We start from the raw sequence: 26,652 nt of genomic DNA on the forward strand, positions 1-26,652 counted from the left end.
CGGAAAGTTAGTAGTGAGGTGAGTATTATTTTTATTTTAACATCCACCATTCGTAACTAGGGGTTGTACGTAAGCTGAATGTTCCTAAGCCGAGTATTGCCTGTGTTATGTGTATACATGGAAGTTATTTATATGTGTGTGCATTTGTGTACTATGTATATACTTAATGTGTAAATCTGTGTGTAATGTATTAGCATGTACATATTTTATATACGTATACCTAATGTGAATATGCATGAATATGTGCGTGTTTATACACGAGTGGGGCCTAAAAGATGGGGAGGAGGGCTCAGACACAAGTCCTTCACAGGGGTCCTTCACTGTCAGTGTATGCACATGACTAAATGTTCCTTTCAAGTAACTGGGATGACACATGTGATGGTACATATGATGGTACTTTTGGCATCCAATGCAGCTTGCCACTTTATGAAATTGAAGGTATATAGAGGGACAGTAGGCCCCAATCACTTGTATAGATTCAGTATGATGGTTGTTGCATTGGCTGTACCAAGTGACCACTGCGGCCAATCACTGCTGTATATCTGTAAGGAAGTGGAGGAGTTGCCCACGTTTCCACTTGAGAATATGTAAAATTATGTTATGTATTATGGTGTCTGAAATGTTTAATGATTCATATAGTTATTGATATAGTTGTATTCTACCCAGCACAAGATAGCTAACAGGGAGAGAAAGAGTTAATAGCAGGTACTATCCCAGAGGGGAGGAGCTAAGCGAGGGCCGAACAGAGAACTTCCTGGCAGTGGGTCAGATAGGGACCATCCTGCAGCAGTAGCAGACCCTAGGTCTGACTAAGAAGCAGTGGGTGTCCTGTGGCAAGAGAGGGAGACGACCAAGTGGATAGTATGATCCTGTAGAGAAGTGAGTCATAGTCTGGAGTCGGTTCACTGTGAACAAGAGGAAAGGATGAAGTATAGGGGCCTGGGGCAGAAAGTCTAGTGGAATCATAGTGGTATCATACATATAGGTTAAGGATTTTGGATCACACTGGCATCACGGCTTCCATTTAGATAGGGTTTGTGATGGATATTGAGTGAAAACCGGTCTGTCAGGTGTCCACTAAGCTACTGTTATTTTTTACTAGACAGCATGGCATAGAATAGCATTGTCCTCCACTGTCACTGAGAGAAGGAAGTAGAACTCCAGATCATCCATAACAATTTAAGGTTATGTAAAATCTGTCATCCATGATAGAGAAGGGGGCTGGCTTAATAACAACCGTCAGCTCCCTGTGTAAAAACCTCCTACTTGTGTCAGAAGGACTGTGAAAGTGGACCTTCCTGGACTGTGAGAGGCATTGTAACATTTTGACATCAATACAGATTTCATGCTTACCATATATTAAGTTTTCTCGATTTTCAGAACATGTTAACAATTTTTTATGTTGCCTGACATTAATACAAAAACAGAACAGTCACTTACTTGGACTAATTACATCACTGCTCAGTTTGCGTAGTCGCCCACTAGTCGTCCTTGTGACACCTAAAATAAAATGAGGGCGAACGGGTTATAATATGTTAACATGAATAATTTTTAATAGTATTTCACCTATTGGCACACAACACGAACATGTGTGATTTTCTTCATGAAAAAACTTGGATGACCCTCCTCTAGAATTTGCGACTGTTTTATTTTTTAAATATTGAAAAAGTTTGTAGCTGAAAAGTATAAAATATTTTGGCAGAAATTGCAGTTCTATGATTACTCTTGTTGGATAACAAAAATCTATGTTTTACATACAGTACAGACCAATAGTTTGGACACACTTCATTTAAAGATTTTTCTGTATTTTCATAACTATGAAAATTGTACATTCACACTGAAGGCATCAAAACTATGAATTAACACATGTGGAATTATATACTTAACAAAAAAGTGTGAAACAACCGAAAATATGTCTTATATTCTAGGTTCTTCAAAGTAGCCACCTTTTGCTTTGATGACTGCTTTGCACACTCTTGGCATTCTCTTGGTGAGCTTCAAGAGGTAGTCACCGGAAATGGTTTTCACTTCACAGGTGTGCCCTGTCAGGTTTAATAAGTGGGATTTCTTGCCTTATAAAGGGGGTTGGGACCATCAGCTGTGTTGTGCAGAAGTCTGGTGGATACACAGCTGATAGTCCTACTGAATAGACTGTTAGAATTTGTATTATGGCAAGAAAAAAGCAGCTAAGTAAAGAAAAACAAGTGGCCATCATTACTTTAAGAAATGAAGGTCAGTCAATGCGAAAAATTGGGAAAACTTTGAAAGTGTCCCCAAGTGCAGTTGCAAAAACCATCAAGCACTACAAAGAAACTGGCTCACATGAGGACCGCCCCAGGAAAGGAAGACCAAGAGTCACCTCTGCTTCTGAGGATAAGTTTATCCGAGTCACCAGCCTCAGAAATCACAGGTTAACAGCAGCTCAGATTAGAGACCAGGTCAATGCCACACAGAGTTCTAGCAGCAGACACATCTCTTCAACAACTGTTAAGAGGAGACTTTGTGCAGCAGACCTTCATGGTAGAATAGCTGCTAGGAAACCACTGCTAAGGACAGGCAACAAGCAGAAGAGACTTGTTTGGGCTAAAGAACACAAGGAATGGACATTGGACCAGTGGAAATCTGTGCTTTGGTCTGATGAGTCCAAATTTGAGATCTTTGGTTCCAACCACCGTGTCTTTGTGCGACGCAGAAAAGGTGAACGGATGGACTCTACATGCCCGGTTCCCACAGTGAAGCATGGAGGAGGAGGTGTGATGGTGTGGGGGTGCTTTGCTGGTGACACTGTTGGGGACTTATTCAAAATTGAAGGCATACTGAACCAGCATGGCTACCACAGCATCTTGCAGCGGCATGCTATTCCATCCGGTTTGCGTTTAGTTGGACCGTCATTTATTTTTCAACAGGACAATGACCCCAAACACACCTCCAGGCTGTGTAAGGGCTATTTGACCAAGAAGGAGAGTGATGGGGTGCTACGCCAGATGACCTGGTCTCCACAGTCACCAGACCTGAACCCAATCGAGATGGTTTGGGGTGAGCTGGACCGCAGAGTGAAGGCAAAAGGGCCAACAAGTGCTAAGCATCTCTGGGAACTCCTTCAAGATTGTTGGAAGACCATTTCCGGTGACTACCTCTTGAAGATCATCAAGAGAATGCCAAGAGTGTGCAAAGCAGTCATCAAAGCAAAAGGTGGCTACTTTGAAGAACCTAGAATATAAGACATATTTTCAGTTGTTTCACACTTTTTTGTTAAGTATATAATACCACATGTGTTAATTCATAGTTTTGATGCCTTCAGTGTGAATGTACAATTTTCAAAGTCATGAAAATACAGAAAAATCTTTAAATGAGAAGGTGTGTCCAAACTTTTGGTCTGTACTGTATGACATTATGAACTGCAATACTAGGCAGAACTAAAGAACAAGTGTACGTGTACCTTCACACATACTTTTTTTCTGGCAAAAAAAAATGTAAGGCAATGTTCAAACTTTTAAAGTGTGTTGTACTGAGCAGTTCATTTCCCAGGGTATATTTTTACCCTTTAAAATAGCATATAAGCCTACATATGTATGGTAAGCATAAAGTAACGGGCCAAAAAGCACATACTTATAGAAAAACAGTAAAGAATGAGTGCAAGGCACAATACCATAAAGGGTAAAATAATATAATATTATTGATTAATGGTGAAAACACTTTAAAATAACATTCATATGTGCCTCTAATTTCTCCACTTACTTGAATGAGAGTAACGGGTAGGGGTGAATGTTTGTACCCTGTTTTAACTCCTTTGCATGAGTGTCCTTCTTTTCTTGGAATGCAATAGTTGACTATTCTTTTTAATCCAACAAAAATGGACACCAACGGAAAGGAATAGAAACAAAGTCCAAACGGCCATCATTTAGCCTGGTAAATTTATACATCAGGAATTGCACTTGAATGCTCTTTTTCCAGATAAAGATATAACCCCCCCTCCGACTGAGTGCTTTGTGCAGCGTGCAACTTCATGAACGTGGCCTACTAAATGCATTTTCCTTTGGCATTTATATATTAGTTTTTGGGCTTTTTTTATTGTGTTTTAAAGCATTATTTTGATTTTGTCATTTGTTGATCATGTGATTCAAAGATCTCTCACGAAAAAAAAAAGGTGTATTATCAACACTACAAGAAAAAAAATGTCACATTATTACATGCATTTTTTAAACAATAAATAAAAAATGTCTTTCTATGGGCATAAAATGCCACAAATTGAAAAAAAAAAACCCACAAAAAATACCATGTCTAAAGTTTGAAAACAGCCACAATAAAAAAATGCAGAAAAAAAAAGGCACTTGAAAGCACCCAATGTGTGTCTTCCATTATATAATTTCCTCACCACTTTGAGCCAACATCAGGCTGCAGTCAAAGAGGATGAACCTATTTGCATAATAGATGGCTATAATAGAAACCCTTTTTATTTTTTATTAGTTCAACTATTACGCTTGCTTTGATAATATTTTAGCATTTAATATCTTTCTTGATATGATATCCTCTTTAAAGGGAATCTGTCACCAGGTTTTTGCTACTCCATTTGAGAGAAACCTGATGTATTGGCAGAGACCCTGATTACAACGATCAATATCAATTATTGGGCTGCTTGCTGCAGTTTTGATAAAATCCCTGTGTTATCTGCTGCAGATCTAGCAGATCACTGAAGGCTGAGCTCTGTATTACCCCACCCACACCACTGACAGCTTACACTGTGAAGGAAGCTGCAAATCAGTGGTGGAGAATATATGTGATTATACAAAGCTGATAAGTATGGAGGACTACATGGTTGCAGGTTACCTAGTCCTTCTGATAAAACGGTGATTTTATCAAAACTACAGCAAGCAGCCCAGTTAGTGACACATCACTGGAATTTCTGTCTTTGTCTCTACATTATGCTGTTCTCAGATTAGGTGGCAAAAACCTGGTGACAGATTTCCTTTATAATACAACATTCTGGTTGCTTGCAGCCAGCAGTAGAGGGAGCATAAAAAAACTATTATAACTAGCTGTAAACTTTTAATCTCCGGCTAGTGGCAGCTGCAGGTTGCCACATGTTCTCCTTTAATGCTTTGTATATGCAGGGGATTTTTATCTCTGTATAAGAAAAACAGAACTTTGAATATTCTAAAGATATATTATGAGATAAATCTGCACACAATTTTTGACCTATATAACTATAGACTGCATGCTGTGTTTCCTCTAGACTTTGAATATTGGTGCATAAATTTTAGAAGTTGTAGTTCACATTGACGAGTAATAGATAAATGTATGCATTGTATTTGAGAGGCATTTGTGTTGTTGAATTGAAGTAACACTATTACACAATAGCCTTTTCATACAATATTAACATTGTTACAGAGCTATTCTGACCTACTTGAGGTTGCACTTCAAAATTAAGTCCCACATGCTAAATGCTGATAACCTACTACTCCTCTTAAACGTTTCATACCACTTCGGTTTGTAACACTTTCACTAATGATTCATACCAGTAACTTTCCACCATGTAGTCCATTGTACTGCAATATGTTTGATATAAAATGGAGGAACTACATAGAGCAGGGGTGGGCAACTAATTTTCCCAAGAGGTGACATGAGAGACCCTGACTGATGTGGAGGGCCAAACCAACCTGCCAAACTTAATTCTGATTATTATTATTTTATATTTTTATCACTTAATATGGAGTAGAATTAAGTATGTGGAGCTGCTATTGTTAATACATGTTATGATAGGGCGTATTAAAACCTGTATTCTTAGCTGTAGCAGCTAATCAAAACCATATAGACATTTATAATCTTTCTTAATAAGAAATATTATAAATGTTGTGTTCCAATGAGCTCTTGATAAGTTTGAATTGTCGGGACTCTCTTTCCTGATCTCGGTTTCATGTTTCCTAGTCCGTTTCTTACACTCTAAAGTCAGTGATGGTACTTCAGTTTTTAGATACCCCCTATTTTTGGGTATTAAATTCTTAAAGGGAGACACCATTAACTGATGTGTGGTTCTCGCAGCTAGTGACTATAGTTCATGAATACATCTAGTGATCCAGCTGGCAGGTTTGGATCCGATCATGGGGTTATTTAAAACTCGATTGGTAGCTCATTTTGCATGCTTTTTGTATAATTAATTGATTCTAGTTATAGTCCGTTTTTCAACTGTCTAGAAGTTAACGTTTGTTTGTTCTCCCCGTGTTTGTGTGGGTTTCCTCTGGGTTCTCCAGTTTCCTCCCACACTCCAAACACATACTGATAGGGAATGTACATTATGAGTCCCAATGGGGACAATGCTGATAATGTATGTAAAGCGCTGCGGAATATGTTGGCGCTATATAAAAATAAAGATTATTATTATTATTAATGATACAATCATATAATTGAAGTAAGTGCCGTTAATGTCTCGGAACCCCGAGCATAATAATGCACAATAGACAATTTCTCCACCTTTAGCTAGGGATAATTTGAAACATTCCTGGGAGGTGTGTTGCCCGTGTCGGACCCCCGTCGGGTCATTTGCGCTGTTGAATTTTGTGGATACGGTGGTTGCATGTTTACCTTCAGCTGAAAATGCGCATATTCGCGTCGATATCACGGTCTGCAGGTCGGGTGCCTGTGGGTTTTTGCTCTCCCCATCCCAATTAGGGAGGCAAATAATTTCGGTGCGTGGCTCACAGTGAAAATGCTAGCCTTCTGCAATATGTTTGTAAAGCGCTGTGGAATTAATGGCGCTATATAAGTGAGCAAAATAAATAAATAAATATGTGCTCCTAATAAGCATGATCGAGTTTTGCCAGAGACACATACTGTACATATTTTTTGAATGATTAAAATATGTCCTTTTCCATTTTTAATAAAAAAGACAAGATGTTTACCATCATTATATAGATGAAAGTGGTGAAAGATCGGGATGTAGATAAAATGTATAAGTTTTAGAGTGTTATAAAGGTGAATGGTGAACCCTGACACTTACAGATGCCTAATTGATATTTAGATCTGTCATATCCTGTCCTGATGAAGAAGTTGGTTAAAACTTCGTAACACGTTGATTTAAATTTGTAACAGACAAGAAATAAAAGCAAAAAATCCTGTATTGGAACCCTTTTGGATTTGGGATGTCTTTTCCACATGGTCAGCCAGCAGCGCAATGAAAACCGTTTAGACCTTATATTATATACAAGTATGTTTAAGAACATAATGCCAGCATCAATGGAAATTACAGGAGAGAAGATAAAAAATATATTAATGTGCAAAAGTTTTAGGCAGGTGTGGGAATAGTGATGCAAAGTAAGAGTTGCATTCTAAAACTGAAGTGATATGTTTTTCCATCAATATTTGATGTGACTGTCATAATATAGTTGAAGAAGAAACACCATCTGAAGATATGATGATGATGTTGATGATTATGTATAATGTAGTGGTGAAGATATGATGGTTACTACAATTGCTGCAATTTCTATGTTGTTTTATGCTATTGCTTATGCCATTAATATGTTCTGCAAAAAGTATGATAAATTCACTTGTGTTGGAGACGTGAAGACATAGTATAGATGCAGGTAATAGTTAGCCACCCCTGTAGATGGGCGGAGTTTTTAAGAAGTAGAAGGGATTTCCTACGGAGATGATTAGTGAGTTGTTTAGAGAGAAAAAGGACAGGAGTCACATTACTGGAGTGTGTGTAATAGGAAGATTGCTGAGGTAGCAAGCCCTGATAGTAACTGTACTGGAGAAGAAGTGGCAGAGACGGCCGGAAGAGCATTGATACTGAAAAGTGCTTACTTCCCTCGAATTGGAAGATATCCACCAGTGCCATTAGCTCTGAACTGGCAGCAACCAGTGGAACCCAGCTACTACAATGTTTTGTTTTCAGAGAAAGAAGTAGTCTTGATCTAAAAATTATGACCAAAACCCATACTTTCGAAATGGAAACAAGGCAAAGTGACTCAACTATGCACAACAACAGAGGAATTGGGGTGCAAAAAATGGCAGAAGGTGCTCACAACTGTTGAGTCAAAATTTGAAATATTTAGCTGTAGCAAAAGGCTGTTTTTGCCAAAGGGCTTGAGAGTGGTACAATAGTGAGTGTCTGCAGGCAACAGTGAAGTATGATGGAGGTTCCTTTCAAGTTTGTGGCTGCATTTCAGCAAATGAATTCGGGATTTTGGTCAAAATAACTGGAGTCCTAAATGATGAAAAATACAGTTCATCCACATGCAATATCATTAGATGTCTGATTGGCTTCAAATTTTTTATGTAGCAGATCAACAACTCCAAACGTACAGCCAATGTGATTAAAGAAGCACTCCCAACCAACATTTTTATCCTCCTAATATATTGCAGTCATTATATTATATAGCACAGTGTACTTACAATTGTTCATTTTGCCTTTCTACCCAGCTAATTCTTCTCTTTTCCATTAGGTCTATGACATCATGTGATTAAAACCTGACTAGCTGAATACTTCTAAGCTCTATGTAGAAACAGGATGTCAGTTTTCCCTGTATAAGTTGTAAGTCACTGCTAAAGTCTCTGGCAGGGGGCGGAGCGGAGCAGTTGGTTCAGGAGTTAAGGAGGTGAAAGATAAATGCAGGGACAAGAGACTTCCTGTTTCTACATAAAGAAAAGAATTAACTGGTGTCACGCACAGTGTGGGAAAGACTAAGTGCAACATGAAGCGATGAGGGGAAGGAAGCTCAGACACTAGAGAAAGGGGGAGTGGAGACACCTAGTTAGATCTAATAACACCCTGCCTACCCTACCATCCCTATATTGGTTGCACACCAATTGCCTAGCAGGAAATCTAAGCCCTGTATATCCCTAGAGCTAGGCCCTAAATAGGGAGGGGGTGAGTACTGGTCAGTCCCAACTATAAACTAAAGACAACAAGGGAGACAAACAAAGGGGGAAAGCTTAGCTTGAGCAGACACCAGAGAGATAACACCAAACATCCTCCAAGGGCACCAGAGAGGAAGCTAGCAGGCCATTATAGCTCCAAGCCTTCACAAGAGAAAATGAGAATATCACCGGTGACTCCCTGAAGCAGACTGAGAGTTTATAAACTTCAGAGCAGGAGGGAGGTTGCCGCTGGGTCCAAAAGTCAGAAGGATTAAGAAGGCATCGACAATGCCAAACGAATTGACCTTTTGCAGCCAGAAGCAGAGCGACTGTCTGTTACATCTGACACACCCATGACAGCTGGTTAAAAATGCAAAATGAGCAATTGTAAGTACACAGTGCTATATAGTATGATAATTACAATATATTAAGAAGATTAAAACTTTTATGGGAATGATTCTTTAAGAACTATCTTCAGCATAAAGAAAAGCAAGGAATCCTGGAAGTGATGACATGGCCCCCACAGAGCCCTGATCACGGATCTATGTGGGATTACACAAAGAGACAGAAGGATTTGCACAAGCCTACATCCATAGAAGATCTATGGTTAGTTTTCCAAGATGTTTTGAGTAATCTCCCTGCGGAATTCTCTTAAAAATCTTGTGTAAGTGTACCTAGAAGAATAGATGCTTTAATGTGGTTTTGAAGGCATTGGGTGGTCATACCAAATATTGATTTGATTTAGATTTCTCTTTCGTTCATTAACTTTGCATTTTGTCAATTGATGAAAATAAATTATTAACATTTCTATTTTTGAAAGCAATCTTATTTTGAAACATTTTTTCCATACTTGCCTTTGCACAGTAATGTGTATATATATATAGATAGATAGATAGATAGATAGATAGATAGATAGATATAGATAGATATCAGGTTGGTAGGGTTAAAGAAGTCTTTAGGGTGGAGGAATAAATTCATTGTTGGTCAAGGACTGGCTACTAATGTGTAATTGAGGCATTCCAATAGGAATGAAGAGTGCAGCAGTGAGAATGCAGCAGACCCTTCATCTGGTGACTCATGAGGCTACTGAGGAGATGGATTTTATTTTTCACAGATCATACAATTATTACTTATGCCTAAAATAGGACAACAGTTTCCTTTAAAACATTGTTTTAAAAGTTATTGCTAAGTCTTCATTACACCATAGTGAGGGTCATCAGCTGAAAACAAATTCTGGACCACAGCTGGACTCAAAAGAGAATAGCAAAAAGCAAAGGAGCTTTGAGGGGTAGAGCAGAGGAGGAGGGTTACTATCAGGAGGTTTTTTTCTCTCTCTTCTGGTGACCTCACAAAGTTCAGAGCCCTAAGAAAAGATAAAGTGGCAACTCTGCAGAAACAAGGAGCAAGATATCACTTATATTTAACACATGTAAACTAATAGTGTGTAGAATGCTGAAAGGGAAAATCCATTGAACAATAAAACCCAATGCAATCTATTAAGAATGATATTCAAGACAATGCTCCAAAACACAAAAGTCTACATGTGAGTAGCTAATAAACACTATGTTGCAATGAGCTTTAGTCTTGCTCTGAAGAAGACCAGCTACAGTATAGTGCTCCCCGAAACATGCCAGCTATAGAGCCTATTTGAAAATGCTATCATCAGTACCTCTTTACAGAACCAACCTAGTCGGGCTTTGTTTTTCTGAGTAAAGAAGTTGGCCAAACATTTAGATCAAGAAGGGACTGTCCTAGTAGTGGACAAACCCTTTAAGACTGAACTCACCATGCTGGTTCTGTGGCTTGAATAGATGAAGATACAAGGGAGTTTGTGACTATTTGTGCTACTTGGAATGGTAAAACAACAAGTGAAAATCAATAGTGTACTGCAAGTAAATACTGCCCATTCCTAGGACCAGTTAGTCCCAAGTATCTTTGATGGGTGCTATTCCCAGAAATACCCTGTTCTGGTTTGGGGAGAACTATACTATGTCATCCTTGCGATGTGTAAATGGGTGGCTGTAAAATGGCTCCAACCTATATGTTATACAAGTTTTTTTTTTTTCATCTCATTAACTAAACAGTTTTGTCAATAAGGATAAATATCTGTCGATTTTTGTTTTTGATGAGACAAACTATAACAAACAAGATGCTATGAGGCTTGCAATATTTCTGTTTTCCCACCAGAGGGAAGTCATGTATATTGCTTAATGCTAATTCTAAATTCATGACACTGTCCTTATTTTATCTTACACCACCAGGGCAGCGAGTATCCTATTATATCCCTTCATTCTCTGACGTGTCTAATTCTGTACTTCTTGTACTTTTCTCTTTTCTCCCTCTTGTCCAAGGTGGCGTTGTTCCTTTTCTCTAACTGCCCCCTGTCTTTGCTCTCATGGTCTATGCACCTGACCCACTTCCGGGATAGAGAGACATCTCCTGGGAGATGTTCAGTATCTCATGCCAACCTATCTCCTTTCTATTTGTCTAGTATACACTACGCTTTGTGATGGAGGTGAGTGTGGACCCACTCTGCCACGGACTGGGCTTACCCTGGAGGGGCGTAACTAAGCGACTACCTGGTTTTCTCTAGAGCCTCTGATGGTGAGGATAAGCTTGGCCGCAGTCACCAGGTGTCACTCCAGGGCAGTCCTCGGACCTGCAGAAGCTGACCCATGGGTCAGAGCTGGAATGCTTGGTACAGAAGGGCGATACAGGAGTCAGATGGTCTGAGGTCGGAGCAGGAAGTATGGGTTCACTGTACAAAGCCAGGGTCAATAGTCTAGAGGCAGACAGAATGGGTATACAAGACAGGTCGATAACAGGAGAGTCAATATAACATGCGCTTAGACGGAACTCTAGGGACAGACTGCCACTAGGAGTCGAAGCTCAGGCAAAGGTGAGAAGGGAGGAGCTGCCTAATATATCCCTTGCCTGACAGGGAATAGGCTAAGGAAGACAAACCCTGCAGGAAATAGCAGGGTTAAATTCCTGCAGGATGTAGCCATGCCACCCTATAGACAGGTGGAGACAGCAAAGATATGCAACAGAGTTGGAAGTGCTGCATGAGGACTCAGCACAGTGGCCTGACACAGAGAGGAGAAAGCAGAGAACACAGTGAGTAGGATGGCACTGAGAAGGCGTGTGAGTCGCCGGCATGGCAGAACCACCCCTGTTAGAACCCTCCTGTTTGTTTTTTCTATCTTGTGTTTTGCAGTCACGTGACCATCTGCCTTTATATTCCAGTTCCACCCTTCTGGCTGTGCTGGACTTCAGTGTTTTACTGTTTCTCTAGCCTGGTGCTTCTGTGCCTTTCTCTGTCAAGTTCGCTTGGTCCTCTGGGACCTCTAGTACTTTTTGTCAGTTTGTCTTTTTGTGTTCTGCAACAACTTCTGTTTAGGAGGTGTCCCATTTTTGTCCCAGTTCTTAGTTCTTTTAGGGACCCCTCCCTTAATACTATAGGTCTTCGTTCAGACAAGCCGGGGACTAAGGTGGGTCTGTTCACTAGGAACAGGCAGCCCGCTACATCGTAGGGATTCAGCTTAGTCTTACTGTAGGGACAGCTTTCCCCTATCTTTCCTTAGTTCTTGTTGCAGATCATAACAACCCCCTTATGCCCTCTTCCTTTTTAGGCCAGATGACCGAGGAAACCTCCCAAGAATAATAGGGATGCAGACATTTTCGGCAGGCTTATTACTGGATGACTTATTTCTAGCGCACTGTGGACAGGCAGTTACAAAGTCCTCAACATCCTTGGCCTGTTTGAATTTGTGTCCCCAGGAAAGCATCTCCTCCCTTAGTCAAAGCAAAGGTCTTATCCGGAGGGACGCCTTTTTACAAGAACAGGAGCCGCTTCAGCAATCCTAGCCGAGTTAAAGATGTGCTGTGATTCCTTCTCAGAATCAGGCTTGTCAAAGGATGAAGACAAGACATGAGTCTCAGGCAGGGAAGGCAGGTCCACAGGCATAGAAGGAAAGGACTTAGGCAAGACCTTGGCATGGCAGTTGGTAGAACACGACGGTTCCCATTGAAGCTCCTGACCGGTGGACCAGTTAAAAACCAACGTGTGTAAACAAAACCATGGGAGACCCTGAAGAACAGAGTTTACAGGCCGAGGTAGCACGTAGAAAGAGATTCTTTCGGAATTCTGGGTTCCAATCCCCAGGGTGACTGGCAGTGTAACATGATGAATAGGCTCTGCCATGGGTTATCCATCAATGGAGGCAATAATCAGGGGACGATCTAGCTGCTGCGTAGGAAGCTGAAGCTGAAGACCCAGGTACGAATGGATGAAGTTGTCAGCAGAGCTGGAGTCTAAATGGGCTGCTGCAGAGAGAGACCTCTCTCCCCAGACCAAGGTGACTTGGGTAAAAAGTTTTGGAGAGCTTACTTTCCCATAGCGCCCAACCGTCCCTCATACTGCGGGACCGTCCCGATTTTGAGGCCGTGCCCCGCAGTCCCGGCCGGGACCGGCTTCTCCCGCACAGCAATGAGAATTAGTTGACACACACCCTTGTATTAGGCCACGCCCTTCCGTCTCTTCTACTGCCAGTGTGGTGGTTCAGAGAGGGAGAGAGGTCAGCAGGTCACTCTCACAGTGGTATCTGGCGGTCTCCTGGACTGTGGTAACCCTAATGGCAATCACCTCCAGCAGCGTGTGCGTTCTGAATCCCTGTGTCTGTGTGATTGCAGCAGCCATAGTGGCACTGAAGACAGCAGCCACTATGAGCACACAGGAGGCTGATCTGCTGCTGGGGGGATCCTGATGGGAAGGCACATTGGTGTTTGTTCCTAATCCCCTCTTGTGTGATACTGTCTGCTGAGCCATGTACCTAATCCCCTCTTGTGTGATACTGTCTGCTGAGCCGTGTATCTAATCCTATCCTGTGTGATACTGTCTGCTGAGCCGTGTATCTAATCCTCTCCTTTGTGATACTAACTGCTGAGTCGTGTATCTAATCCTCTCCTGTGTGATACTGACTACTGAATCGTGTATCTAATGATTATAATGTGCAACTTTTAAAATAGAATTTTGTACTTTAAAATATTGTTATGCAAAAGTAACACTACCAAGTTTGCATTTGTACTCTAATTCATTACTTTTTGGAAATAAATATTTATTTATTTTGTTTTTTTATTACGATGGGGGTGTGGTTAGGGGGCATGGACATTCAGGGGGCATGGACCTAAAATTTGCGCGCCGCATACTTTGTCCCTCTTTCCTTCCCAAAAATGTTGGGAGGTATGCTTTCCCATCCAGGGTCATTGCTTTGAATACCCCAAGGTGCTGGAGGCCTCTGGGCCTGACTGGACATTGACAACTTTAATGTCCCTCGCTTCCACAGTACTTGCACATGTTCTGTCTGTGACCTACGCTGTCACTATTGTACAGAAAGTTTGGCCCGCTCAACTTGCATCGGCTCAATAACAGGAGGTTTCGCTTGCGGCAGCAAGGGTTATTGCAGGTAAAAGTCAACCTGGGTGGTCTACTGACACGAGAAGATACTTGAGCTTGTACCAAAGCTTGCTCAGAGAAACAGAGACCAATCCTAGCAGCCAGGTGTATAAGGGCATCCAAAGAGGAAGGCAAATCTCTGCTTGCCAACTCATCCCTAATGTAACCAGACAAACCCTGCCAGAAGGTGGAGACCAGGGCTTCTTCATTCCAGGCAAGCTCCGCCGTCATAGTACGGAAGCGTAAAGCATATTTAACCACAGTGTCCATGCCCTGTCTTAAAGTTAGCAGGGACGAGGTGGCAATGGTTGTGGTGGTTCAGAAGGAAGAGTTGGTGTGACTCTGAAATGCATAGACAATAAACCAACACTTCATATTCTATCATGAATTGTCATTTCTTCTGACACTTTCCTTGACACAGTCACCACCTTCCTCAAGTATATTTCTGAATGAAATGTTGCATAATTAAATTCAGGATGTGCGCCATACAAGGAGTGTGAGTTACTTTCCCCACCCATAAGGCAGCCAAAATATTTTGGGCATTGTCACTAACTACAATTCCCAACTGCAGTTGACATGAGACCCACCCAGCATGAGATTTGCCGCTTGATGCATTACAGCAACTCGCCCACCGTATGGCTTTTGTCCACCATGCTTTCAAGCTGTAAACCTGCTTGGCATAGCTTTATCTTGCATGAATGAAAAGAATGAGGGCAGTGTGTGGAATCAACACTGTGTCCTGTGACTGTTATGAATGGGGTCCTGTCTGTTGATTAGGATTTGGAGGCGGTATAAGAGGAGACAGATAACCGCCACTTGGCAATGGCAACAGATATAGCTCCCATTTGCAGAGGCTTCACCATCTGTCCAGATTGCGGTGGTACATTACTGCTGCTCAAAATATTCACCCACTGGGTCATAAAACTGTATAGTATTCTCATAATTGCTGCTCTGGGTGTTCATGGTGCAGTGCACTTTGGAGCTCAAAGACAGGTATTCTCCTGCATGTGGGAGCACAGAGCTGGAATCCCTATCCGTGAGGAATAATGGCAACTGGGTATCTTCCTGCAAGGTTGAGCGCACACCATCATTTATTGAAAGGCAACCAATTTTACAAGGTTGTACGGCAGCGACTGCACCACCAGTAACTTGACCAGGTGAAAGTTTGACAAGTGGATGATTGGGAGAGTACACCTGTTTCCTTGACACTTAATCAGGGATGGATATCTGCTCATGCATCAGAGAAGGAGGGGGCTTACTTTGCAGTATGACAAGCAGTAGTGTTGGATGGTAATGATGGTGATGATGACACCTACCAGGTACAATTTCTGGCTGAAAGAAAAATGTGAATAAGGAGTAGGAGGAGAAGGACAACTTGAGGTATGCTGTGATTGCTGGCTGTCTTGCTTTTCTCAATTCAAGTCATGTCATTTCATGTGCTGAAAGAGAGTTGTAGTTTATGAGCTGGTCCATCTATGGCTTATTTTCCTCTTACAGAACCTGTGAACTGCTAAAGAATCAACTGGTGGCAATGTGTAAAAGAAGTCTCATAGATGAGATGCCCGCATATACCACTCAACACCACCACACCAGACCTTTCAGTCCCTGTTGAGCCTCCTCCGCCAACAGCATGTGCAGCATTGCCTGCTCTGGAGTTGACTGCAGAACATGAAGATTTTGCTCCAAAGAATCTGTTATCTGCAAGTCACCTGTGCTGTGTATCACCAAGGCAAACAACCTCTTCCTCTGACAACATCACATCTTCGGCACCCCTGTCTGGTTCCTAGGCCTTGTCCACCACAGAATCATCATTATCATCCCTGATTTGGCTGACAGTTGCCTCAGTGTGGGAAATTACTTTAACCCCTTGCCCCCTTATCTTATTTCCTCCTCAAGATTTGCTTTGGCTCAGAGAGCTACTACCACTGCCAGTGCACCTACTAACATGGCTCACAGAACCAGCAACTTCATCTTCTCTGGCCCCATCTCATCCAAGGACAAAGGCTGACTGCTTATCTCTTCCAATAAATCAACTGGAAAAAGTTGTAGTATCTTCCTTAGCCACCGTGGTGTTGTTGGATTATTGGGCAGAACAGAAACAGGTATCATTGACGCAATAGAAATTCTGCTGTGTTCAGCATTGGATGTAATAGCAGCTGAGAAGGTGGACTGAGCAGAACACTGACTCAAACTGATGGTGTCACTGTCAGAGGCTACTGTGACTGAGATAAATTATGTGACATATATTCTATTATTCCTTTCACTTCCTCCCAAATAATAAGTTTGCAATAGGGAAAGAAGACAAAGTATGACCTGCATTTGGTACTTTTACTGCCGCGACAATTACGACCAGCAGTGCCTGTAGTGTTGCTGCTAGCAGCAAAACTCACATTCTTAGCTATGGTATTGATTTTTTTTTTTATCACGCTACTATATCCATTACCAGTACAATATTTCTGTAATTTACAAAAAATTTCACCACTCTTAGCCAACCCTGAAAAAATATGGAATCAATCAGAAATGCCGAATAGCATATACATCTAATATATATAATCGTCTTATCCTGGCTGTCTGTCTGTCTTTCTGTCCAGGAAATCCCACGTCGCTGATTGGTCCGGCCGCGGCCAATCAGCGACGCGGGATTTCAGAAAAAGATGGCGGCCGTTAGCGGCTCATCTGCCGCACGGAGGTCAGCGGTGATGCAGCGGGGAGATGACCGGCTCTAGAGGGTCATCTCCCGGCTGCTCACAGCAGAAGGACCCTGACCGGCGGCGCCGCTGACCTCCATGCGGCTACCATCGGGAGATCAGCGGCCCGCTGATCTCCCGACGGCAAGTGTGAAGGGAGGACCGGGGAGTGGCGCCGCCGGTCGGGATACTTCTGCTGTGAGCAGACGGTCATCTCCCGGCTGCTCGCAGCAGAAGTACCCGCACAGGCAGCGCCGCTCCCCGGTCTTCACTAATACGATTCGCCGGCCGCAACCAATCAGCGACTTTGGCGCCAAATTTAAACACCGCTCTGCTGATTGGTTGCGGTCGCCGGCCGCGACCAATCAGCATTATTGGCGCCAAATTTAAACTCCGCTCTGCACAGAGGTCAGCGGCGATGCAGCCGGGAGCTGACCTCCATGCGGCTACCGTCGGGAGATCAGCAGCTAGGGCCGCTGATCTCCCGACGGCAAGTGTGAAGGGGGGAGCGGCGCCGCCTAGGCCGCCGGTCGGGGTACTTCTGCTGCGAGCAGCCGGCTATCTCCCGCAGCGCCACTCCCCTCACTAATACGATTCGCTGAACAGCGATAGTGCCGCCAAATTTAAACACCGCTTGGCTGATTGGTCGCGGTCGCCAGCCGTGACCAATCAGCAATTTTGGCGCCAAATTTAAACACTCTCTCCCGTCTTCACTAACACAGTTCGCTGATTGGTCGCGGTCGCTAGCCGTGACCAATCAGCGATTTTGGCGCCAAATTTAAACAACGCTCTGCTGATTGCGCCCAGTCGGCCGCATACATATTCTAGAATACCCGATACGTTAGAATCAGGCCACCATCTAGTTATAACATAAATTGGTAATGCAGCACCCGCTTGTTAATAATATTTCGTCAGTATTTTACATCAGTATTTGTAAGCCAAAACCAGGAGTGGGTGGAAAATGCAGAAGTGGTGACATCAGGGGCGGAACTACCGCCCGTGCAGCCGGTTCATTGAACGGGGGCCCCGAGGGAGAGGGGGCCCCTCCAGCAGGGCCGCCATCAGGGCATGACTGCCCTGACTCCAGTATGGGGCCCAGCCGGTAGGGGCCCCCTTGGGGGCCCCCCTCTTGTGCGTCTCTCTCCTCATGGGGCCCCCGGCCCCATGCTAAGAGCCGGGTCCGGGACATCTCAGCGCTGCGCTGCTGCGGCAGTGCTTTCATGATTCCCCTGACTTCCGGTCATGTGACGGCGCCGTCACATGACCGGAAGTCAGGAGAACCTGGTGTCAGCGATTTGGACGAGCGCCAGGATTCTGCAGGGATCGCATGGGGGTAAGTATAACAAGTTTTTTTTTTTTTTTAAATACAATTTACTAGGAGTGGGGGGAATGGGAGATGCACATGTGGTGGAGGGGGATGAGAGAGGTGCACATGTGGGGGAGGGGGATGAGAGAGGTGCACATGTGGGGAAGGGGGATGAGAGTTGCACATGGGGGGGATGAGAGAGGGGCACATGGGGGGGATGAGAGAGGGGCACATGTGGTGGAGGGGGATGAGAGAGGTGCACATGTGGTGGAGGGGGATGAGAGAGGTGCACATGGGGGGGATGAGAGAGGGGCACATGTGGTGGAGGGGGATGAGAGAGGTGCACATGTGGTGGAGGGGGATGAGAGAGGTGCACATGTGGGGGAGGGGAATGAGAGAGGTGCACATGTGGGGGAGGGGGATGAGAGAGGTGCACATGTGGGGGAGGGGGATGGGAGAGGCGCACATGTGGGGGAGGGGGATGAGAGAGGTGCACATGTGGGGGAGGGGGATGAGAGAGGTGCACATGTGGGGAAGGGGGATGAGAGAGGTGCACATGTGGGGGAGGGGGATGAGAGATGTGCACATGTGGGGGAGGGGGATGAGAGATGTGCACATGTGGGGGAGGGGGATGAGAGATGTGCACATGGGGGGGATGAGAGAGAGGCACATGTGGGGGAGGGGGATGAGAGATGTGCACATGGAGGGGTGAGTGCTGCACATGGGGGGATGAGAGCTGCACATGGGGGAATTGGGAGAAAATGAGCTGCACATGGGGGAATTGGGAGTAGGGGGATAACGAGCTGCACATAATGAATGTGGGGTGGGGGACAGTAAATGATAATTGATGATGGGGTGGGGAGAGCACGGACATGATATAATGAATTGGGGCAGGGGGTGCATGTAAATAATGAATGCGGGGAGCAGGAAGTATAGAGTAGGGGGCGTTGCGGATGCAGGAGTGTAACTGGTAACAAATTGGCGGAAAGAGTAGAGGTTCTAATTAAATTATATATTAAGTGCCTATTTACAGTTAATGGGGGCACCGTGGTGGATTACAATTTATATTTGGAATGGTAGGTTGCATAATAACTAACCATATATTGATGGTGGATGCACGTCTGTATTCAGCTGTGTAATGTAGAAGTTGGGGAATGTGCTCTAGATAACTGTGTTATTTTATGCAGAGACGAGTCCTGGCTGGAAGACGTGATGGCGGTCTGTGCTGGATGAAGGAGAAAAGCGTAGCTGAAGGACTTCACCTAGAGACGTCACCAGTGAGTCAGTGTATTACATGTACACTTACACTATATACTATGTACCGGGCTCCTGTGTATAATGTCACTGGTGATCACTGTATTACCTGTACACTGACACTATATACAGAGCTCCTGTGTATAATGTCACTGGTGATCACTAGATTACCTGGACACTTACATTATACATACCATGTATAGAGCTCCCGTGTATAATGACACTTATGGTAATATTAGTAATGTGGTGGTAATATTAGTAATGTGGTGGTAATATGTGGTCTGGTCATGGTGTGGCAGTTTTTCCCCCTTCTGTGTGGTATTATTCGGTCACTATGTTGTGGTAATATGTGGTCTGGTCATGGTGTGGCGGTATTCCTTGTATGTGGTATTATTGGTCATTTTAAAAAAAAAATGTATATGACACATTCCCTTAGAGAAAACTAAATAAAAATATATCTAAAAAGAGTATTGGATATTTTAAGAAAATTTTAATAGGTTAGAGTAGGGCCCGGCCAGAAGAGTCTACCTTATCGTGGTGGCGGCTTTAAAAATCTTTTGGCCAAAACAAAAGCTGATGGCTATGTATGTGGCACCGTCACATGGCCGAACGTCAGGAGAGCCTGGTGGCAGCGACGTGGACGAGCGCCAGGATTCTGCAGGGATCGCATGGGGGTAAGTATAACAAGTTTTATTTGTTTTAAATACAATTAATTAACTAGGAGTGGGGGGGATGAGAGATGCACATGGGGGGGTGAGAGATGCACATGGGGGGGTGAGAGATGCACATGGGGGGGATGAGAGATGCACATGGGGGGGATGGGAGATGCACGGGGGGGGTGGGAGATGCACGGGGGGGTGAGCTGCACATGGGGGGGGCGAGAGATGCACATGGGGGGGTTATGTTTACATAACTTTGTTGCCTTATGAAGCGCAGGGGGGGGCCCCCAAAAATTTCTTGCACAGGGGCCCACTACAGTCTGTGTCCGCCCCTGGGTGACATGTTTCTATTATAACTTTTCATTGACTGTTTCACTCCCGATTTTGGCTTACAAATACTGATATAAAATACTGACCAAATACTGAACATGTGAACGTGGCCTTAAGTAGATTAATTTACCCTGCCCAAAAAGGACAATGTAACAATAAATACCAGGATGTAGGAGCCCAGAATAAAAATGCTGCAAGTTGTGGACATACAGTTGCCAAATGGGAATATTTAAAACAGGAATACAAAAAGTAAAATGTGTGTATAATGTTATAACATCATTTTTATTTTTTAAAACACTATTATTACCTTCGACAAAAAATGTGAACAAGAATTGTACGTTGGTTACACGCATTGAAAGGAACTTGTTGCATACAGCAGTATTTTTGTGTGCATACACTTGTTAAATTGTACTAGTATAACAGAATAATGGGCCCAACATAGTCCTCCAAACAGAATAATGGGCCCAACATAGTCCTCCATACAGTATAATGGGCCCAACATAGTCCTCCATACAGTATTATGGGCACCACATAGTCCTCCATACAGAATAATGGCCCCAATAGTCCTCCATACGGAATAATGGCCCCACATAGTGGTGGTGGTTCCACGGGCCAGAGTTTGACATGCATGGTATAAATTCTTCACACCTTTAAAGTGAATCTGTCACCCCCTGGCACTTATCTGACCTCTAATATGGGCATACACGTGAAATGTAAATCTATACCTACCTGTATGCCTCATATTAGAGGTCTTGTTGCTGTGAAATGTCTTATTATTCATACAAGTTTCTGATGGGTTCCAGTCCCGGGGCCCTGAAGAAATCCCCGCCTCCTGTGGTAATTACAATGTTTTCCAACTCCCCTGCATGTCACAGTGCCTGAATTTGGCTGCTGTAACTGCACATCACAGGGCACTGTGACATGCAGTCTTGCTACCTAACATTGTTCTAGGGCTCCCAACTTATAAGTATGTAGATGCCACAATGGCTTCTCTGTTATCTTTGAAGATGTAAATTCAGGCAACTGTTAACTATTCCACAAACCTTTTAATGCCTGCCCAGACAACAGCTAATAACCATTCTTAAAAAGTTTTCACGGTTATGCTTTGTTGGTCATAAACTTTGGCCTCCATAGACATAAGACGGCTCCAAAGCCTTAAAAATTGTCGTTGGTGCATACTTTAGGTTACAATCTGTCGCCAGGTCAAAAATTGACAGATTTTGATCTTATTTTATTCCCGATGCTCCCCTGAGTATTCTTTTGGTATTTTTTTTAAATCCGCCATATGGTTCCTAAGATATGGGTCTTTTTATTTAGCGCAAATTTTAATGTCTTTACTAAGAGGTTGTGGTTCATTATGTAATAGTAAAAAGCAGCCTAAAGACATGCTTCCAGACAATTCTGTGAGCACCGTCTCCTTGGTAAAGATCACAAAAATTAGCATCAAGTAAAAATGCCCATATCTATGGATCCTTATTGAGGATTTAAAAAAAAAAAAAAACACAAACCAAGAACTGACTCAGGGGAGCAGCAGGAATAAAACAAGAGCACAAACTGGCCACTTTTGTCCTGGAGACAGGTCTTCAAGTCAATTAAGGTGCTTTACAGCACAGCAGATTGCAATGTCATTCAGACACAAGTAAGAGAATGTCTGCTAGGAAAAAAACACTAACACTCAAATCCTGTATTTAAAAAAATCTAACTTTTATTTTAAGCCCTGCTTCCTAGATATCTTTGTTTCCTGATTCATGCACTATTATACGTATATGTTCTGTATGTTATGCCCCACTTGACTAACAGACTACTTGGCTTCTTGGTAAAAACTATAGAAATAGTATTCTTAGGCCCTCTAGTGGCCCTCTTATATGTAGCATTCCGCACGAATAAAATGAAGTTTGTGCTTGAATAAGGGATTTTCTTAACTAAAATAAATATTTTTTTATCTCTTTTTACGCATTGTTGCAATTAATGGTTTCTTTCTTAAACGTGTTTGTTAAGATGTCTACAAACCAGTTCTCAAAGGAGATGTTTAATGCAGCTTTTCCAACTCCTGGAAAGCAAATCTATGTATCAAATGGTAATTAGGTAGATTTGCCATTAAGGAGTTTGACCATATTGACATTTAACAAGTTTTCCTAGAAAGAGATCCAGTCACTGAGATTCCTTGTCTTCATAAATCTGGTTTTATTTGACATCATTTTTTTTTCAGACACCTAAATTTAGGACTTTTCTCTATTTCTTTTTACTTTTCAGTTTAGAATATCAATGCAAATTAAAAAAATGTCACTTATATTGAATTGCCCTCTACTTTCACCAAATTGTTAGGAAAGCCACAAATAAAATTATGATCTGTAAAAAAAATAAATAAAACACAATTGACAAGGTGGACCTGTCTCTTGAGGTATGTTACTAGCTTTCCAACTTATGTTGCTATATTGAGCCCAAAGCCGCAGTACAGAATCCATTGAATACCATGGCCCATACTGTACTTCTGTGTGGATCAAGCACCATTGCTCTAAAAAATAGCAGCACAAATGATCAAAGTGCTGCCATTAGTATTTTTAGATGGAGTTTGTAACTACCAAATCTGATGTGATACTATAGATTTGTCACACATAATTATTTTTGATCTTGTTGTATTAATTAAAATTAACTTAAAGGGCTATTCCCATGTCAGATATTTATTACATAGCTACAGGATATTCCATAACGGTCTGATAGATAGGTGCTCTGCTTTTTCCAGAACTTTTTCCAAAACTCAAAAATAAATTGAGTGAGCTGCGCAAGCATTTATCCCTTCCTATTCACAGTGGCCTCTACTAAAAGCAGGACGTGGGTTAATGGACCTTATGCAGATATCAGAAGTGGAACCTGCACATTTACGGGATGGCCACAGGATAAATGTCCTATAATTGATAATAAAGTACCATTTAAATCATCGCTACATTTATTTTTCGAGTCAAATCATCCAAAATCATCCATCACTATTATCACCTATGTAAAGAAGTTTCTGTACTTTTTAAAGGGAATCTGTCAGCAGGTTTTTGCTACCTCATCTGAGATCAGCATAATGTAGGCAAAGAGACCCTGAATCCAACAATTTATCACTTAGATTACTGAGTGCAGCTGTTCTGATACGGTCAGAGTTCTTAGATTTAGTACTGCAGCAGAGCTGAGAAAGCTAACCCCGCCCACAACAGGCTCTGTATGTACTTAGTTTATTGACAGTGAGCTGCTTATTACAGGAGGGGGTGGAGTTGGACTAGGGCTCAGGAGCTACTGTAGTCCAGTCAAAGATAATGTCCTAGTTATAAACCTAGTTTAAACATATTGTTTAAATCTGTGTTTTAACCACTACCTCATGCTATCCTCAGATTACATAGCAAAAACCGATTCCCTTTAAACTCCAACATTTGTTGGCTAAGGTTAAGAGCCAAGAATAGACTTAAAAAGTATAAGTAATGTTAAGATGTGTTATATGTGTAGATCTTTTCTTCTTTTGTCCGATCTCCTTGTATTGAAAGATAGGAGGTAACAGGATCCCATTTTTCTGTAAAAGTGATGTATTAAAATTGGGACCATTTATATATTTATGGAATATCTAGTGTAATAAGTGCCATTGCTCAATATACCTTATTTAGGGAGCAATGTGATAATAATATGGAATTATTTGAGTCAGATTTGGGGTTAGAATTGCCTTTTCCAAGATCAAACGTTCATTTCACGGCCCTAGTCCTATAACTAGATACCTGGGCAGAGACAGAATGCTTCTCCGTGTACCTGCTCCCACTCCAATAACAAGTACCCAGGGTACAAGCCTCAGCAGACCTGTCCACAACTGCACAAATTTTGCGCTATATCCAAATCTATTCCAGCTGCAGGTTACAATAAGCATGATCCTTACATTCAATGATCCTTACAGTCAATGATCCTTACATTCAATGATCCTTACAGTCAATGATCCTTACATTCAATGATCCTTACATTCAATGATCCATACAGTCAATGATCCTTACATTCAACGATCCTTACATTCAATGATCCTTACATTCAATGATCCTTACAGTCAATGATCCTTACATTCAATGATCCTTACATTCAATGATCCATACAGACAATGATCCATACCGTCAATGATCCTTACATTCAATGATCCTTACAGTCAATCATCCATACCGTCAATGATCCTTACATTCAATGATCCATACAGTCAATGATCCTTACATTCAATGATCCTTACAGTCAATATTCCCTACAGTCAATGATCCCTACAGTTAGTGTGCTTGCTGTACATTATTTTACCAGTCATGTTATCCTCACAGTCAGTGAAAGTCATATATATCCAGGTTGCATACAGTCAGTCAGAACTTGTCAGGTGAAGACTTAGCCATGATTCAGGTGTTCAATAAACATTGCTATCCTAAATTGCTTCTGTGATCTCGCTCTATCCTTGGCTTTGTACAAAATCAACAGCGAGACATTGCCTGGAAAATTAAGAATTGCGCTTGAGTCACTCTTTCTACAAGCTTCTCATTTACTTTTATCTTAGTAATGACAGAAATGACTTGGTGTATCCACAAAAACCTTTAGATTGTAAACTCTGATAAGTGGTGCCCTCGTCTTTGTTTTAGGGGTGGATGGTGCTAAACTTATAGCAGTTGGTGGCCTTGATGTTCATTTGACTATATCATATATAACCTGACCTCAACTGCACTTTGTATCCTCAATAGGATCCTCACATTGTACTTCAAATGTAACCTTATACAGAGGACTCCGGCCTGGCAGTCTACCTGGGTGACCTTGACCATTTTGATGACGCATATATTTTTTTTAAATGGCAACAAACTCATTTTGAAGAGGTCATCTTATTTCTCTTTAAGGAGGATCTATCACCAGGTCAAAAGTGGTCAGTTTTTGCTTTTATATTATTCCTGTTGCTCCCATGATTATTCCATTTTTTTAAAATCTACTATACAGTTCCAGAGACATGGGCCTATTTATTTAGTGCAATTTTTTTTATGGTCTTTGCCAAGGGGTTGCCTTTAGTCGTGGATTCACTGGGGTCGTGTCTTTAGGCTGGTTTCACACGTCCATATATCTCCAGTACCGGAGATATCAGTGTCCCATGTGTCGGAGTGTGTCACACGTGTGGCAGTTAGCGCTGCCCAGGAGCTGAGCTCAGGAGCAATGTCCTGTCGCTCACTGAGCTCAGCTCCGGAGTCTCTCGCTGCAGCACTTCATTCTCCCTGGCTCCTCTGCTGATCGGTCGCATGGATTACAGAAGGGGACACTTAAGACAGGTGAGTATAAGGATTTTTTATTTTATTCTTATTTTTACACAGGTGGACACTGTGGGAGCAGACACTACTAGCCTCATCACTGTCCCTACTGGTGCTGATCGCAGCGCAGGCAGGGAACTATGATGAGGGCTGTGTTCAGCACCTGGCGCTTGGGAACAGCGCTAACTGTATACTGATTCCCAGTGTGCCGTGTGCGGCACATGTTTACATGGAGCCATTGACTTGAATGGGTCTGTGTGATCCGTGCTGCCGTCCAAAAAGAGACATGTCTCTGTGTGGTGCACACGGACACACGGTCCATGGAAACACACTGAGATATGCACAGTGTGTGTCAGTGTCTCCAGTACGTGTGGAAACTGTCACCACACGTGCCGCAGATACTGACATGTTTAAGAGCCCTTAGGTTTTCAGTAAAATTATCTTGTGAGCCACCACCCATTAGTATAGATAAAAATAAAATTAGCACTAAATAAAGGCACATATCTCTGGAACTGTATGTACGATTAAAACAAACCAAAAAGTGGAATATGTAAGGGACCAATAAATTAAGAGCAAAAATTTGACACTTCTGATTGGGTCAGAGGTAGTCTTTAAAGAGTAACCATTGTTTTAATTTTTATTACATAAATCAATAGTACATATATTACAAAGTTGCTTATTTTTATATCTTATCAGAAAAAATTGTTTTTTTCTCTGCCAAAATTGATCAGTCATTATGAAAATTCTCAATTTTGAGGTAAAATCTGTATTCAGTGAAGACAGACGTTCCCATTACTGAGATAGGAGATGGCAGCTGCAACTGATA

The 26,652-nt window shown here is 42.3% G+C and overlaps 1 protein-coding gene across 1 annotated transcript in view; it reads right to left on the reverse strand.

Moving 5' to 3' along the window:
• Positions 1 to 26,652, reverse strand: part of SEPTIN9 (septin 9) — a 321,204-nt gene that overhangs the window by 219,604 nt on the left and 74,948 nt on the right. Inside the window, exon 2 of the mRNA XM_073683981.1 lies at positions 1,441 to 1,500. Within this exon, the coding sequence (XP_073540082.1) occupies positions 1,441 to 1,500 (60 nt within the window). The remainder of the gene's footprint in view (positions 1 to 1,440; positions 1,501 to 26,652) is intronic.

Source organism: Phyllobates terribilis, unplaced genomic scaffold (assembly GCF_046119375.1).
Source record: "Phyllobates terribilis strain yellow unplaced genomic scaffold, ASM4611937v1 Scaffold_5__5_contigs__length_657084704, whole genome shotgun sequence".
Lineage (NCBI taxonomy): Eukaryota > Metazoa > Chordata > Amphibia > Anura > Dendrobatidae > Phyllobates > Phyllobates terribilis.